Source organism: Rhinolophus hipposideros, assembly GCF_964194185.1.
Source record: "Rhinolophus hipposideros genome assembly, chromosome: 3".
Lineage (NCBI taxonomy): Eukaryota > Metazoa > Chordata > Mammalia > Chiroptera > Rhinolophidae > Rhinolophus > Rhinolophus hipposideros.
The window spans coordinates 74,248,639-74,266,809 of record NC_138049.1 but is presented as its reverse complement, the minus strand read 5'-3'; the positions used below and the strand labels follow the sequence as shown (position 1 = coordinate 74,266,809).

At 45.8% G+C, this 18,171-nt stretch overlaps 2 protein-coding genes across 2 annotated transcripts; one reads left to right on the top strand and one right to left on the bottom strand.

Annotated features, from left to right (window-relative positions):
- Window positions 1–5,696: 5,696 nt before the first annotated feature.
- On the bottom strand, window positions 5,697–6,595 carry DPPA5 (developmental pluripotency associated 5; the record flags this gene model as incomplete). The annotated part of the gene is made up of 3 exons (XM_081044561.1): window positions 5,697–5,755; window positions 6,206–6,385; window positions 6,481–6,595. 3 exons carry the CDS (start codon window positions 6,593–6,595, stop codon window positions 5,697–5,699), a joined length of 354 nt encoding a protein of 117 aa, XP_080900687.1.
- A 9,048-nt stretch (window positions 6,596–15,643) lies between these two features.
- Window positions 15,644–17,485, top strand: KHDC3L (KH domain containing 3 like, subcortical maternal complex member; the record flags this gene model as incomplete). The annotated part of the gene is given in 7 exon segments (XM_081042073.1): window positions 15,644–15,812; window positions 15,996–16,175; window positions 16,445–17,198; window positions 17,200–17,263; window positions 17,265–17,333; window positions 17,335–17,417; window positions 17,419–17,485. Coding segments are annotated over 7 exon segments (1,386 nt in total).
- Between the last annotated feature and the right edge of the window lie 686 nt (window positions 17,486–18,171).

Sequence of the window (18,171 nt, the reverse complement as noted above, 5' to 3'; positions counted from 1 at the left end):
GTCAAGTAATCTAAAGTAAACGTTCATTTTGGAAAGTCAAGTTATGGGACTGGGGAGGAGAACCATCCTGAGGCTGGTGGGCAAACGCCACCCTGAGCAACTCACACCTTCTCACTACCCAGACGCCCTCCTGCTCTGCTGGCCCATCCCACCCATGAAACCACCATCCTGAACACAGGGGATGGCCCTAAGCCCCAACACTTGATTATCCTCTACCCTTCACCAGACAGATGGGTCGTGAACCCTTCCCTTCAAACTTTACTAAAGCCTCAAAAAGAAAGGAATTGCCCATCCGTTCCCCCTTTTAGTTGCCTCCCCTGCCGCAGACCCAAAGCCCCAGTTCATTCCACTGTAGCACCCTGTTTGTTTGCCCTACTTGTCCCCCATTAAAGACCATGCCTTGACAGAGTTCAGGTTAGGAGTCCTTAAGGGCTGGACATTTTCTTTTTTAGCAATACAACTGAACATTATTTAATGTGGCAGTTTAATAAAGTTAAAGCTTATATATCCCCAATACAACAATAGACATGCTTTGTATTAAAGTTAGAAAGAAAAGCAAATCAGGTCCCACTTTAGACATCGGCAGTCAAGTTAGCATAACCTTGCGTTTCCATTACTGCTGCAGAGATTACATGGCTACAGGACCTGGCAGAGCCGCCTCTCTCTGGACAAACGGTAACTTCCAAACTCTACACGCCTCCTCGGAAAGGGTTCTTACCTGATTAGTTGCTATTCAACTGAATGTTTCAGATTTTTCATGTAAGTAACATTCCAGACACTTCTTTGCTGAAAATATTCCCTGAAATCCTGAAAATGTTCCCTGGCCACATGTCAGTTTTGTTTTCTCTCTAGAACAGGGTTTCTGGGGAGGTGGCAAAGCAGACACCTTAGCAAATGTTTCTGGATTAAATGAACTGATGAGAACAGTGAGGAGGCAAGGCAGAGACATTAGAGAAGGATCAGGATCTACACTGAGAACCTTAGCTGGAGGGGAGATAGGAACTAAACTACTCTGAGTGTTTCTGAGGAACTAGAAGCTTTTTTTTTTTCTTTCGCCATGTCAAAACAATTTCATTTGCGGTCAATTGTGAATGTTCATATCACTAAAATGACAACTTAATTTGGTTGTAAGTTTCTTTGATCACTGCTCTTGTTTTTAGAGGTGCTGAAGTAACTAACACAACTTAAAAATTAAAGGGATCATCGGCTTACAAAATTAGCTTATCATCAAATCCTCAGTTTTGATTTTCTATATTTTTTAAAATGATCCATTATATTTGGTATACAATGGTATATTAGTTTCAAGTGTACACATGGTGATTTGACATAGATACACCTTACAATGTAATTACATTAAGTCTAGTAACCATCTCTCACCATGCAGTTATTCCAGTATTGTTGATTATATTCTCTGTGGTTTATACTACATACAGAAAACCGTAAAGACTTCACCATAAAACTATTAGAACTAATAAATGAATTCAATAAAGTTGCATGATACAAAATTAATATACAGAAATCTGTTGCATTTCTATGCACTAATTACAAATAATCAGAATAATTAAGAATTCCATTTACAATTACATCAAAAAGAATAAAATACCTTGGAATAAATTTAATCAAGGAGGTAAAAGACTTGTACTCTAAAAATTATAACACACTGAAGAAATTGAAGAGGACACAAATAAATGGAAGGATATACTGTGCCCATAGACTGGAAAGATTAATGTTAAAATGTTCATACTACCCAAAGCAATCTATAGATTCAATGCAATCCCTATCAAAATACCAATGGCATTCTCAGAACTAGAATAATCCTAAAATCCATATGGAACCACAAATATAAACTTGACCCCCAATAGCCAAAGTAATCTTGAAAAAGAACAAAGTTGGAGGTGTCATACTCCCTGAATTCAAAGTATTAGGTTGGTGCAAAAGTAATTGTGGTCTTTTGCAATTTTTAACCTTTTAAACTGCAATTACTTTTGCACCAACCTGGTATATTACAAAGCTATAGTGATCAAAACAGTATGGCATTAGCACAAAGACAGACACAAAGATTAATGGAACCGAACAGAGAGCCTAGAAATAAATCCTTGCTTATATAGTCAATTAATCTATGATAAGGAGGAAAGAATATACAATGGAGAAATTGATGAGGCAGAAAAGGGTTAAGAAAAAGTGAACCTGAAGGGGGACTGCCCAGGCCTGCATCCCCTCCCCAGGAACGCCCAGGCTCATCCCCTAGAAATAAATCTAAGATGTCTAAACCCTCATAAGAAGAGGAGATAAGACCCAACTGGTTTTAACTGGTTTTTCACACATGCACAAACTGTCAAAATCTGCCTGTTAGTTGAACTCTAGCCTAATTATAATGCAGTTAGAATGGAATGAACATTAAGGCTTGCCCTCCCCTGCACCATGGGCGTTTCAGTATGCATTCTGGGTAAGAGCATGCGCAGAAAGAAGCGTTATATAACCAACATATGTCAATCAAATGACCTTAGTTAATATATCACATCTCCTGCCATAAGGAAATTTCCTACACTTTCCTATATAAGAAAAAGCTAACCTGAAGTTAGGTGCAGTCCTCTGCCCCGGCAACGTCTAGGCTGGCTCCTTCCTTCTTGAATAAACTTACTTCCTTGCTCTCCTCATTTCAGGGTGAGTCTGTGAATTCTTTTCATCTTTTGCAAACGACCAGGGGTTAATTCCAATGACACAACAGAAATGACAGTCTCTTTATTTAAGTGTTGTTAGGAAAACCGGACTAGAAGCTTTTTGGACAACTCACCACCTGCTTAAAACTCTAGGTGGCTTCTTAGTGTGGGGCCCTGGGCCAACCTGCCTTCCTCTTCTGGCCTTGCCCCAGCAGCCACAGCGCTCTACTGTCAGACCGCAGGTCTTCATAGGGCTGTCCAACCCCTCCACCTGGCCAGGCTTACTGCTGCCAGGCACCCAGCGCTCACCCAGAAGTGACTTCCTCAGGGAACCTTCCCTGACCTCCCAGGTCCAATCCCCACTGCAGTTTCCCAAGCACCCTCCAGCTCCTCAAAACACAGCACCTTCATAATCTAGTGGACTCTTAGATCCACATAACTCCCCAACCAGGCTGAAATCTCCTGGAGGGCCAGGCCTGTCTGCAGAGGCTGATAAACTTTTCACAGCACACCCAGAAGCCAGAGCAGTGGAGAGCCATCCTCCCCCGACCCCATGAGGCCCTTGGTCCCGGGAATCCTGGAAATGGGTCTGGGTCTGCTGAGAGTAGGGAGTGAGATCAGTTTGGTTGTTGCTGGAGGGTCCCCACCAGGAATGCTTACACAGGCTGGGAATCTCCCCTTCCCCCACTCCATCCAAAGTATAAAACCATTTCATTTGACTCTATTTCAATATATATTTAATGTAAATATATGAACCCTGGGGAGAGAGTGAATGTTCAGTCTTGATTTTCTAATCTGTAAAATGGCAATAATATTGTGAGAATTGAGTTAATGCAAGAGATGGCGTTCCCGACTGACAATGAGCGTTGGCTATTGTTAAACACTTTGTGGCCCAAGGATTTCACTAGGTTGGATTTTGTTTTTATAGCTGTTTTATAAGCAGCCCAGCCTTTTCTGGACTATGTTATACGCTAGTTTTACCTCCTCTCCAACTCTCTTTAGCCCTAAAGTCTGACCTTCCTTAGGGCTCTCATCTCCATTACAATGAAAGCTTGTTTTACTTCCTATAATCCTTTTACATAGCCTTGGTGGGAAACTAGTTAAAAGCTTTAAACTTTAAAAAAAAAAAAAAGAGCAACTAAGACAACCCACTTTTTAACTGTCAGGCTATTACTTCCAAAACTTTTCCTATTAATTTTCTCAAAGCTTTGTTTGTGTTGTTCTAGTTTGGGGTTGAAAAATCTTCAGGCCAGGGCATGTATGAGGTTTATGGCACATTCTTAAATTTCCAAATTTTGCTACTTTGACACAGATGAACCTAAAGCCATTTTCTACACTTAGAAGCACTGCTCTTAGGAAAGAATTTCTAGACTTGAAGGGCAAGGGCAGTTTTCAAATGCTTCAATCACACTGCAGAATTAGAGTTCACAACTCTCCAGTTTATAGTCAGACATACAATCATTCACTGCCAACTGACTCTTTGAAGGGTGCACTAGCTGAGGGTAATTTGAGCATGCCACAACTGTTGGTCCATAAAGCCGACTTTACCAATTAAGTACTGAAAACAGGAAGACTGTTCACCTATCAGGGAAATAAAAAAGTTTGCCAATTGTTTCTGGGTGAAGTTGTGGGGAAACAGGCAATCTTAGATATTGCTGCTGGGAAAATTATTTCAATCCCTTAGGAAGGCAAGTTAGTAATATCTAGCAAAATTATATATGTTCTTCCTCTTTGGACCAGCATTCTCCTTCTGGGAATTTAGCCTACAGTTGTTTGATGAACATGTATCATTTGTCTCTTGCAGAAAACAGCTCATTGTTTATTTTGTCTACTATTATTGAATCAATCTCTCCAAGAAATAGTCAACACTTGTTACTACTATGTGTGATGCCTGTTCTAAATGCCCTACATATACAGAGGGTACCAAAAAAATCATACACATTTTAAGCAAGAAAAAAAACTATTAAAATTGTAATAATATATACCAATGACAAAAGATGAATACATGTCATATGTATACATTTTTTCGGCATGCCGGGTATTAACAGCTAAACCTCACAAATTTACATAGAGTCAGATACTATTATCTTCAATTTGGAGACAGATGGGGTCAAACAATTGGCTACGGTCATAGGGCCAGAAAGTTCCCTAAGTAGGACTCATTCTGGTTTTGAAGTACCAAGGAGTCTCTACTAGGGAAAACTGTAGTCTCCGTGCTCTGACCCCTCAACCATCAGGAGTGAGCCTTACCTACAGTAATGCCTTCATCTACTCCCAATTCCACTTACCTTTTGGGGGCCTAGTGCAGCAATTCTGTAAGTGTGGAAGAATATCAGAGACCCGTGCAAGGGGTCTGTGAGGTTCTCCTTTTCCACATACCTACCTGTAAGGTTGAATTTTCTTCAAACTCCAACCTAAATATTCTGCAGCAGATTGAATGCAGATGAGAACACAGCCAGCAGTCTACAAGGATAAAAAACTGCTATACTGAGAAGGTACTGTTGCTTCTATATTTGTTTTGGAGAATATGTGGTTTTCATTTTACACATATTATGTTAATCTACTATTGGGTTACTTTTAAGAGTCCATGTCAGTTCCAGACAATATCACCTTCTCCCCTAGATTGACTGGTTTTTTGGTCAGAGTTGCATCTCAGAACTTGGCTCCCAAACCCATTTATTTTATTTTATTTTTTTTTGACCTAGCCGAGGGTGCTCCTGGATCTCCATACCTAGCTTTGGGGGTTTCAATAAGGGTTAAGTACAAGGTCCATCTTGGCTGTGATGTTATCTCCAATACTTCAACCATATGTCAAGGAACTATTTATTTAAAATTTTATTCTTTAATTAGCAACCTTGGGGGAAAGTCACATCAGTACTCAGAGGCAAAGGCAGAAACCCAAAACCAGTTGTTTTCCCTTGTCAAGTTGGAGCAGAGATTAAACCAGGCCAGACCTACTCCAGCTCTGGCCACAGCCTACTGGCCACAGCCTACTTTCCACATCCTGGTCCCAGGTACGTTGGTTGCAAACTGGCTTCACTTCATCGAAGGGCCTAGCTCAAGAGCATTCATGGCTTCCTCAAGTTTGAGCATCCCTGCACCAGAAAGCAACAATAGGTGTTTGTGAGGAAAGAGGGTAAGAGCCTGGACAATTCTCAGCCTCTTTCAAAATTCCTTGTTGGGACTTCTTGGCCAAGCGTTCTCATCCTAGGATTCTCGAGAACCTCAGAACGTGGGGCCACTAGGCCCATTCCAACGTCCTCCCAAGAAGCTGGGGGTGGAGGTTAGGGACTGGGTTGAGACCTCAGATAGCCCTACCCTGTGAGGCCATCCCGGGGCCACCTCTCATCAGGGTCCCTAAGACCCAGTACCACCGAAGGAGTCTCGGGGACAGCCCAGACACCACGGGCCTCGCTGGCGATGCCTGAGGTGCGGGTGGTGGGTGCCAGAGGGGAGAGAAATGGAGGGGCGAGAAGACGAACTGAAGCAGAGGGAGCGACGCTGTCCACACCCCACCCCAGGCCACCTCCTCACCGGCCTCTCACCTCGCTCCTGCCTCAGGCGGTGCCTCTCGGCCATGGACTGGAGCATCCACTTGGTCCGGAGCTTGTACAAGTAATTGCCGTAAACCACGACCTCGGTGAGGTCCGAGGATTCCAGAACCTTCAGCTCGAGCATGGCTTTGCTCACTTGCTCGATGTACGGGATTCGAGATCCGCCTGGACCTGTGTGGGGATGACGATGAGCGCTCCAACCCCCGGACGCCCGGAGGCCGAAACACCCAAGTCCAGGCACCGGGGTCCGGGCTGGACTCACTCACCAAACATGGCTTCCAGCAGCCGCGTCTGGACCTGAAACACCTCGGGATCTTTCAGGTCTTCGGGAACTTTCACCCATGGTGGGATCTCTTTCCGTTTTGGCAGCGTCCCCATCATGAGTGCCTCGAAACCAAAATCACGCTCGGACTCCGGAGAGGCCTAACACAGTCGCCCGCTCCCCCGCGCGCGCGAACTTTGAGGACCTGGGAGGGCCCGGTCCACAGCGGGCCCCGCCCCGGAAGGCCCCGCCCCCACCTGGCCGCCCAATCCCGCACTCGCAGCGCTCCGCTCACCTACCCGCCTGCGCTTTAGGCCGGGGGTGACTTCGATCGCGTTACCTTCTCCCGAGCACTGGTGGGCCCCGCTGTCTCGGAGCTTCCAAGGGTTTCCACCTGCATTGGCTGGTATCTTCTGCACCAGAAACACTGGGTTTGGGGAACGCGTGGTGCGAAGGTGCTGGTAACTTTTCTCGTAGGGATGAATGGTTGGACCTGAACTTGGAAAAGTGGGACCCCAGGTTTGAGGGTGCGAATCACCCGGGAGCTGCCAAATCGAGTTCCTGCGTCCCATGTTCCAAAGGGTGGTCCGTTTCCCCTCGGCCTAAGGGGGCCAGACCCCAGTGCTTCATACCGCAGGGCAACCCCTGCAACTTCTGGGGACTCAGGAGTAATTCCTCCCATTTAACAAAGAGGAAAACGAGATTCGAAAATTCATTATCTTCAAGGGACACAATGGGGATACTAAAGTGCCCCCACGATTCAAGTTCCTTGAAGCCCCTGAGTCGGGAACTTCAGAATCTACCCGGATCTGTGCCCTGCCTGGCCACTCCCGTCCAAGCTGTGTGGTCCAGCTTCTGGCTCTAAATAAACTTCTTTTATTCATTTAAAAAATATTGCTTGATGTGATGTACTAGATTCACCCGATGAGGGCATGATATCAATGTTTTAGGGCTTCCTAGATGGAGATAAAGCTGGCTTTTCCCTAGACCAACGTTCTGGTAACAATCTAATAGACCCTCAGATGGCTATTATGACCACTTCTTAGGACAGATTTCATCGCATTCAATCAAAAACTGGGGATTCTTTTGCAACCACTAGTGTAACCAATTTTAGTGATAAATGGCTAAAACTCTCAAGTGAAAGTTTACTAAGAAGCTGGATATTCAAAAGGTCTGGAAGTCCTACTCCACAAATTATGAATTACAAAGGAGAAAATGTTTCTTCACTACAGAGACTTGAAGGGCAGGTGCGACCTTAACCAAAGACCAAAATTAGCATCACCAATAACAGTACAAATACACTCCTGGTTTGTCAATGTCATGAAAACAAAAAAAAAGCAGAAGACTATTTTATTCATAAGGAGACAACTACTGTGTTTCCCAGAAAATAAGACCTAGCAGGATAATCAGCTCTAATGCATGTTTTGGAGCAAAACTTAATGTAAGACCGGGTATTATATTACATTATACCGGGTCTTATGTTAAAATAAGACCAGGTCTTATATCAACTTTTTCTCCAAAAGACACATTAGAGCTGATGGACCGGCTAGGTCTTATTTTCCAGGAAACACAGTTAATGTTATGTGTGACTCAAATCCTGAATCAAAGACAGAGAAAGGACATTTCAAGACAGTGGAGGAAACTTTAATATGTACTATATTATAAAGTAGTATTTGATTCCATGTTCTATAATACAAAACTTCTAGAATGTGATGTTTTGATAATATAAGAGAAGGTTCTTGTTCTCATGAGAAACATGCTGAAATATGTAAAGTATTAATATCTACAATTCATTTACAAATAGATTGACCCCCTAAAAAATGAAACCCCACCATTTTCTATGTATATACCAGATAGAGAGAGCCAGTGTGACAAATGTCAAGTTGGTTCTTGGTGAAGGATAAACAGAACTCTCTACTTTTCTGTAGTTTTGAATTTTAATGAAATGGGGCAGATGAAGTTCTAGTGTGTCAGATAGCTAATAAAAAGTAACTTAGGGAGGGGGAAAAAAAGTGTAACCCATCTCCCCAGTGAGGACTTCCCTTATCATGCTTTCTAAATCACACACACACACACACACACACACACACACACACACCATTTCTTTGCCTGGAAGTTCAATATAGTATTTAAAAAAGCAGATAGAGGGGTGCAGGAATTGTGTCCAACTTAAGGGCATTAAAAGGAAAGGCTGCAAAACTACAGTCTTGCTTTAAGCTTGTAAAACTGTGCAGATTTATAGGATAAACAACCAGGACTCACATTGCTGACTCAAAAAATATGACCATCAAAATTTTTTCAATAGTAATGATTAATGTCCCCTCTGAGAGCTAATAATGTACAATGACATCAGCACATCTGTGTCACATTAGCATTTCATAAGAGTCCACCCATTTCCCCACTTCAGTGATTTTCAATTATTTGCTTTGCCATTGGGATAAGTAACTCAGGATACCTCATTGCTTTTTCATTTACACACTTTGAACCTAGAATCTCAGATTCACAAATTGCTGGTTTAGGGAACTGGTTGGAGAGTGGTGTGATTTATTAAGGGGAGTTAGATGGCCCTCCCTGGCTCCTCCTCTAAAAGGTGCTACCACCAACTCCTTCCTGCTTGGGGGATACCTACCTTCATTTTGTCTCATCAGAAGAAACTATTTATGTGTCTCCTGGCAAACCCTTAGCTTCCCTGCCTGATCCTGAGCAACCGCTGTGCGTATGCATGAGATGAAGCCACTAAAAATTCACTCTTAATCCTAAATATTACCTGCCTGCAGCTTTTTATTTGAAGCAGGTAGGAACCCCATCCAGAGGCTCTGGAGCAATCACAACCTCTGTAGCCTCCCTTTCTCTGAATACTTAGGTTGCTGGGCCTGGGAAAGTGAAGGTGGACAGTTGGTTGGAAGCTCACAGACGTCCTCCACCACCCACCTCAGAGGCAAAGCAGGTAAGTGCTGGGTGCACTGAACCATAGGTGTCAGAGGCACCCAGGGCTCACCGTCTGGCTTTCTGGAAACTCAGTGGAAGTCTTAGTCAGCTACACCAGCCGGGGATCTGGCTTCCTTCCAGCCACCCACTCCTAGGCATGTCCAGGTGGGCCGGAGGAGACCCCGGGAGCAGATGGCTGGGCCCAGTGCCATGCCTTCCAACCTGAGGACACACAGCTGCCTTTTATCTGGACCACTATCCGGAAGGGGCCTCAGGGCCTCTCTATCTTGTTCAAGATGCCCCTCACACTGAGCCGGAACAAAAAGAAGGCTACAGAATGTTGGAGACGCTGCAGCAGGAAAGGCAGTCTCTACAACATTCATTCCAACCTTTGCCTTTCTCAGGAAAAAGCTGCTGTCCAAGGCCGGCATCTCTTTGGCCAGGGATCTTCCGCCAACCCCTGGGAGTTTCGAGGAAATGGTTCCCCATGTCCAGAACACTCATAGCAGCCAAATACCCTTGACCAGTCCAGCTTCCTCTTCCCTCCACCGGGTGCAAGGTTCTAGCCTATTATCTTGGATCTTTCCAAAGGTTGCGCTGGGGAATGACGTACAACCCACGTGAGCTTCGCGCTTGGGGCTAGGAACACCCACAGAGCACAGAGCCCATCTTGCCAATCCGCTCAGCCTCTTTGGCTTCAGCAATGAGTCTTCTCCCAGATCCGGGTGCTCACCTAGAGAGCTCATGGCTCATTAACGTGCCGCAGCTCATTGCCTAGAAGGAGAATCCAGTGCTGGGAATGCACAAGCCCCCATCACCAAAGCAGGGACCCCACACCGCTCAGGTGCGGAAGGGGGAACCCACTGATGGAGGGGGCGTCCGGACATGATTCCTGGCTCTAGCTACTCAGCTCCTGAAGACAGTGTCCGATCAACGCCCGAACCGAGATTCCCTGGCTGGCAGGAGCAGAGGAGTTGGGTAGCAGAAAGAAGCCCATGCCACCAGCCCTCACTTCCGAAGCGGTTGTCAAGGTGCCTGCGGGCCATGACCCGCAACAGCCACTCGACTGGCCTCCTGTGCCATGGCGCCGATAATGGTGATCTCCAGGTCGTCCCGCAGGTCTGCCACTCTCAAGTCCAGAAGCGCCTTATGCACCCTCCAGAAGAGCACCCTCCAGGAGATCAGTGCCCAGGCCTGAGGAGAGCGGGGCTGGGAGCTAGGTGGAGCCCGCAGCCCTGCACATCCCCCAAAAGGCCGCGGGAGCAAGCAGGATTATCAGCCAGGGTCCTACAGTGTGGAATGGAGCCCGCTGAGCCTGGCTGTAAGCATTGCTTGAGACTCAAGGAAGGACCGTGATGAGGAGAGCGGATGCGAGGTCCACCGCCGGAGAGAGGCCTCTGCCCGACTCTCTCTCAAAGATGCGCCCCAGACACGACACCTCATTGTGCGTCACCCGCGGACACCGTAAGTGCGTGGGCTGCAGCCACCACTCACACTTGTGGAGTTTCCTCGGCCGTGGGAGCCCGGGAGGATGATGTACCTCCATTCCAAGTCTGCTTCTATTTCAATTTGTTCTGCCTTGGCTTCGGCCATGCCCAGGCTGTGGTCAGAGAAAGGACGAGCTCTTTTGGTGAGACTCCTGGGAAACATGGGACCGGTGATCGAGCTAGGCGCTGTGGTTCAGAGAGAAGCACGCCCCTTCCAGGAGGCCCAGCCTATCCAGACAGCCCAACGTGAAGGCTCGTTAACGACCCTGAGCAATGACAATCACTGACTGACCGACTCTCTGCTGCAGGCCTACCTCTGCTTGCCTAACACTTCCATGATTATCGGGGACATCCTATTTCTTCCTCACTGTAACCCATGGGCGTGGAATCAATGCCTCCGCATCTTGAAACTTGAGGGGAGAAGGAGGACTACCTGGCTAGAACAAGAAGTAAGAATTTTCCAACAGGATAGATGGTACTCTTCCGATTTACATCTTATTTATGAAAGATTTTTAATTGCTTCTATACGGCTCTGTAATATTAAATCCAAGTTTACTATTAGATATTGTTGGCTTCTATTTATATACTGCCTTAAGTAAATGAGAAGACCGTTTGGCTGATGAACCATATTTGGGAGTATCTCCCTAATATAAGATGGATGCCCACAAAAAGAATTATGGATGAAAGGACAGGATAACTTTTAATACTCTAGTTCTTTATTAACCTAGTGTTTTTCAAAATGTCCCTTGAACATTTGGGGGGAAAATAATCAGTTGATTGGATGCTTGAATTGGCAACAATTTTTGTCCTAGATTTCAGTTGTTAGTTTATTGTAAAACATTATTTTTAAAAAAAATTTGGTTTTAATTTATACTCCAACGAACTAGAATCTGTTGCTCCCTGGAGTTTTACATAACGCACCCTGAAGTATTAGACATAAGTGCTCCTCAAGCTTGAATGTGTAAAAGTCACCCAGGGATCTTGTTGAATGCAGGCTCAGCAGGTCTGCAGCAGGCCTAAGATCCTTCATGTTTAACAGTTTCCCAGGTAATGCTGACACTGCTAATCAATGGATGAAATTTGGGGTAGCAAGGTTACGATACCTTAACTATCTGCCTAAGAACACATCTAGAAGATAAAACTCAATAGACAGAAAAGTGTGAGGTAATTAGCAAGTTTTCTAATGAATGCTCTCTCAAGCTCCATATAACAACTTGTGTTGTCTTCACATCCTGGGTCCCATAGCTTTTCAATAAGAGGGAATTCTTTAAACAGCCTGTTTTATCTCTGACCCTACCAGGTCCCTCCTCCCAGTCCCCAAATAAAAGGGGGACTACTCATTACCATTGATCAATTGCCATGCCCTGATGTGAGCCCCAGAACTGGCAGACATTCTGATTTTTTAAATGAAATATCCCATTTTTATAATGTTGGTACCTGATTCAAAAGGTAGATTAAAAAATGCTGTGGGTAATACAGAACATACTTGTGGACATCACCAGGCCTGTGGAAACCAATTAGCAACCTTCAAAGAATGTTGTGCCTTCCAGGTCCACCTATGTCCTCAGCCTCCAGGAAATAGTCTGCTTCCAAAGGAGCTGTGAAGCTTCAAATCTAATCCCTCACCCCTTTCTCTACATCTTAGACACTTCCCTACCTTCAGAGGTACGTAACCTCCTTTGCTCCCATCTTGTCCTCTCCCATTTCTCTCCAAATTGATACACAGACTTAATGCAATTCCTATCAAAATGCCAGTGAGATTCTTTTTGTAGATAGAGTCTAGATTATTTTAAAATTTATATGAAAAGGCTAAGGAATTAGAATAGCTACAATAATTTTTTGGGGAAAAATCAATCTGCCTAAATTTAATTGTTATTACATAGCTATAATAATCAAGACTGTGTGGTATTGGCAGATTAAATGTAAAATGTATAGCTATAAATACTTTAGGAAAAACACAGGAGTAAATCTTTGGGAACTAAGGCTAAGCTAAGAGTCATCAAAAGCTTGTCATCAAAAGCTCAATCCATAAAAGCAAAAATTGATTAATTGGACCTCAGCTAGAGTAAAAACTTTTTTTTTGTGAAACACCCTATTAAGAAGATGAAAAGGCAAACTATAAACTGGGAGAAAATATTTACAAACCACATATCAAACAAAGGGCTAATATTGAAGAATATATAAAGAACTCAAGACTCAAGAGTAAAAAATGAAATAATACAATTAGAAAATAAGCAAAAGACATGAAGAGACATTTCACTGAAGAGGATATACAGATAGCTAATAAGAACATGAAAAACATTAGGGAAGTGTAAATTAAAACCACAATGAGAAATCATTATACAAGTATCAGAATGACTAAACTAAAAAATAGGGACTACCCCAAAGCTGGTGAGCTTTCAGAGAAACTAGATCACTTATACATTGATGGAATGAAGGTAAAATGGTTAGGGTTTCCAAATTCCCGACATTTTGGAACCTTCGGGAATTGAGAATGGGAAATTGTATTTCCTGAGAATTCTCGAGAATTCCCGAAATAATCTTTTTAATTTAATTTTCATTGATCATCTGTCATATTGGCTGTAACAGTAAATGTTAATAAACAGAAAAGCCATAGAGAAGGTGGGGCAATCAGGGATCGCGGCCCCGGGGCAGTCTTTCAGAGGTTTCAAGGCACTCCTATATGTAAAATGTCAACGCAAAACTTGAGTAAATAAAATTTCCTAAATGGAGGTCGACTGGAATTTCATGACTAATGTATCTCTTGCCCTGAGCGCTAAACAGGGGTCACTACGTATCATTTTGGCTAGGTTTCTGTTATATTTCAGGTTTTCTCAAAATATAAACAATATAATTAATACAAACTTTATTTAACCAAACCTTATAGTATACAGTGAGTTTTTACATACATAACACAATGTATTAACATTCCCAATCTCATTTAAATATTTTATTTATTAAACATTAATAGAAAACAAATGCAAATATTATTCATTTGAAAATTTAAAAAATACTTCACTTTTTATTTGTCATTTTTAAAATGAAACTTTAAGAAACAGAGCATTAATTGCCTGATCAGACAATCGTGAGCTTTGCTTTGTAACAAATATACTTGGTGTGGAAAAATTTCTTTCATTTTCTGTAGATGTTGGTTGAATTATGAGTGCATCTAAAAGCATCTTCAAGTTGGGCGTGAATGCGTTGCTTCATATAAGCTCATTTCCTTTCTTGGAGAAGCAAATCTTTTGTCTGCATGCATAGGGCTAGGCTTTGATGTCAAAATTGATATTGCTTTAGTCGGTTCACACTTCAGATCAGATTGTGATTTAATGTCAGAACTCTCTGTAAGGACATCCTTTATTTCTTCTCTTGGAACTTCTGCTGTAAATGTTCCTTTAAAAAGTCTTTCCACTAATGACTTCACCAATCATGCAATTTCATTCTTACTTGACAAGGCAAAAAATTCCTCTTCCATCTCACACAGACAACTAACGTTGCTCAAGTCCTTTGTGAGAGACACAAGATCTCTAATTCTACATTAAACCAATTCAAATTTTATTTCCTTTAAAAGCATTTGGCTCATTGATGAATTCTGTTTTTCTAAATTACTGAACAGGAACTTAAAAATTCCTTCACTTGTGAGAATATTAGATTCTCTATTACTTAAGGCTTCAACTGCTAATCTTACAGGTTGTAAGCAATTCAACATACCTCTCAATATTTCATAATACTCTTCTTTCCATAAGTGATCGAGTGTGGTTGGTAGCATCAGCCATCACTTTGTGTAAAAGATTCATCGTGGAGAACAGAATACAGTTTGTATTTATAGAGAAATATTTATTTTCACAACCCAGGATTTGACTACAATGTCATATTAAGGTAAACTACCTTAGATTTCCTTAGTTAGTTCACCTGAAGATGACTTTGTAGTCAAATCCTGGGTTGTGAAAATAAATATTTCTCTGTAAATACAGTTTTCTGTATTTCTCCATGGTCAAACGTGCTCGATTTACAAGAGCTAAAATTAGCTGGTGCCATGCAGGGAGTCACTATACTCTGGCTGGCGGCTGGGTTGGGGACACAGGAAGCAGGAGCCACAGAATCCGCAATCCACACTCCACAATTGCCAGCCACCATCTTCTTGCTAGCCCCCATTTTCTGCTAGTGCAGCCACAGCAGGTATATTAGTGGCCAATGGCTCACTGGTTACAGCTGACGACCAACTAGCCACAGCTGATGGCCGTCCAATCACAGTTTATTACCTGAGACAGCACCTTTCCACATGAGGCTGAGACTCTGGAAACTGCTCTCTGGGGCTCTGTCCCCACACTGGTCATGTGATATCTGATTCTGGTGTCACGTGTTAAAAAGTTATTCCAGCCCCTCAGAAATGATAAACTTATCCCATTAGAACTGTCTGACAAGCACCCGAGTCTCCACAGATGTCAGTTTGCTTCTCTGTGGATACCATCCTGTATTTGGATCTTCCCCGCCTCTCGGGAGCTCAGCCTCCCTCCCAGCGCTGGGAAAGGGCGGGGCTGGAACCCAGCTGCCCCCCCACACACACCTGGGATGCCCCAGTGCACCTGCGGGATCAGGAAATTGCCCCGGGGCTGCGGAGTGTGGGCGGCGAGGCCTGGTGTCCAATGAAAAGGGCGTCGGTGGGAGGGGCTTGTCCAAAGCCCTTGAAGTAAGGCCCAGGCCCAACCACAACCTTGAGGCTGGCAGCCGTCTGGCAGCTCCTTGCGAGGCATGGCCACTCCCAAACCATTTCCGACGCTCGTGCAGCTGGAGCAGCGGGAAGGGACACTATTCCAGGTGCTCGGTAACCTCACCAAGCGGCCCTGCTGGTTCCACAACGAGTACCTGAAAACTCCGAAGACAGTTCACCTTGAGGCGTGGCTGGTGGAAGCAATCTTCGGTGAGTGGCCAGAGAGGGGAAGCCAATGGGCCTCCTTGCCCACTCCTACCCCTCCCCGCCCCGGTTGACTGCACCCCAGGATAAGCCTCTCCTGTGGCCCTGGCCGCAATCCAGTGCCCCTGTTGCTTGCGTGTCCCGTTGCCTCCCCTTCCATCCCTCATGGCCTCTTTGCCTCCTGCGCAGGCCCTGGCGGAGAGCACATCCCGCACGTCGAGTGTGTGTCGCAGACACTGCTTCACGTTAATCAGTGGGACCCCGAAAGCGAGGCTGAGATCTTGGTGTTTGGTCGGCCTTCTTACCAGAGGGATGTGTCCAAGATGATCATGAACTTGGCTTACTATCACCGCCAACTCCGCGCGCAAAGTACGGGCCCTGGGATGAGGGCACCCTGAGCAGACCTTGGGTTCCCCGGGAGGGATCATGCTGCTTCCTGGCCTTGCCTGGGCAGCGGTCTCAATCTCTTCGTCGCCCGGGTGGGGTGTGGGTTGCCTCTTTGCAAGGGAGCTAGAAGGCCCAATTGACCCCGTGCTCTCAGATTCCGGGCCCTCAACCCCGCAGTCCGCACGGATGACTCCTTTTGTGGAGAAAGGATGAAGGAAGACAGGTGTGATCTCTTCACACTGCTCTTTCAGGCTCACAGAAGGACGCTGCCATGGAGACCGGGACTCAGTGGTCTCGGGACGCTGTCGGGGAGGCCGAGACCAAGCTGCCACCGGTCGCAGTCCAGGAGGCGGCCACCCAGCGGTCCCCCAATGCTATCCGGGAGGTGGCCACCCAGCGGTCCCCCGACGCTATCCGGGAGGTGTCCACCCAGCGGTCCCCCGATGCTATCCGGGAGGCGGCCACCCAGAGGTCCCCCGATGCTATCCGGGAGGTGGCCACCCAGCGGTCCCCCGATGCTATCCGGGAGGCGGCCACCCAGAGGTCCCCCGATGCTATCCGGGAGGTGGCCACCCAGAGGTCCCCCGATGCTATCCGGGAGGCGGCCACCCAGAGGTCCCCAGATGCTATCCGGGAGGTGGCCACCCAGCGGTCCCCCGACGCTATCCGGGAGGTGTCCACCCAGCGGTCCCCCAATGCTATCCGGGAGGTGGCCACCCAGCGGTCCTCCGACGCTATCCGGGAGGTGTCCACCCAGCGGTCCCCCGATGCTATCCGGGAGGCGGCCACCCAGAGGTCCCCCGATGCTATCCGGGAGGTGGCCACCCAGCGGTCCCCCGATGCTATCCGGGAGGCGGCCACCCAGAGGTCCCCCGATGCTATCCGGGAGGTGGCCACCCAGAGGTCCCCCGATGCTATCCGGGAGGCGGCCACCCAGAGGTCCCCAGATGCTATCCGGGAGGTGGCCACCCAGCGGTCCCCCGACGCTATCCGGGAGGCGGCCACCCAGAGGTCCCCCGACGCTGTCCGGGAGGCGGCCACCCAGCGGTCCCCCGACGCTGTCCGGGAGGCGGCCACCCAGAGCTCCCGCGACACTATCCTGGTACCGGTTCCCAGGTTATGAAGCCTTCTCAGGGCCCAGGAGCGACAGCCAGGCAAGATTCATGTGGAAACTTATCAATGGAGCCCTATTTTTCTAGGTCCTGCTTCTGCGCAGAAGCTGGGGAAGGTGTGGGTTGTTATTGGTCCTTCCACCTCACCCCAATGTTAAATGCGTGCAAACAGGAATCTAAGTTCTAAGAATCGTATTTCCATAATAAAGACTTGAACTTCCCTAAGGTCTGTTAATTGGCTGGTAGAAGGAGAGGGAGAGGCATATTCTTCCAGAAGCTAGTATCTGCTCTAGGCTGCTTTCTATCTATGTCGAGGCAAGTGAGACCTCGGATTTCTCCCCAGGCACCGGCAGGTGCTTCCCTGTGCTCTTTATTCGCACACCTGGCTTTTCCGCGAGAGGCCTCTCAAGGCCATCGAGTCCGTCCTCACTTGAGAAACCTCTCCAAACCTGAGGTGTTTCTATTCAAAGTGACATGGGATGCGAAAACTTGGTTCCAACAAAGTCTAGCCTGAGTCCCCCCACCCTCAGTGAGGTTTGACGTAAGAAGCAAGCAGTGTTGGCGACGACTCTTCCCTTAGTAACCACAGCAGCAAGCTGCGATGGAGCCCTCTTTGTTACTTTTAAATTGAAATACATTTGACATAAAACATTGTGTACATTTAAGGTGTTAAACACTTTAATTTGGTACATTTACAAATGATTGCCAATTGTAGTGATAAGTAGCACCTCTATCACATTTAGCTGCTCCAGGCAGCTAGGACAGGGGATGCCTTTGCTAGAAGGAAGCAAACAACAGTTGACAGCTGGGTTCTAGGACGAAAAAAATAGTAGCACGCATCAATCTCAGTGTTAGGAAAACTTTCA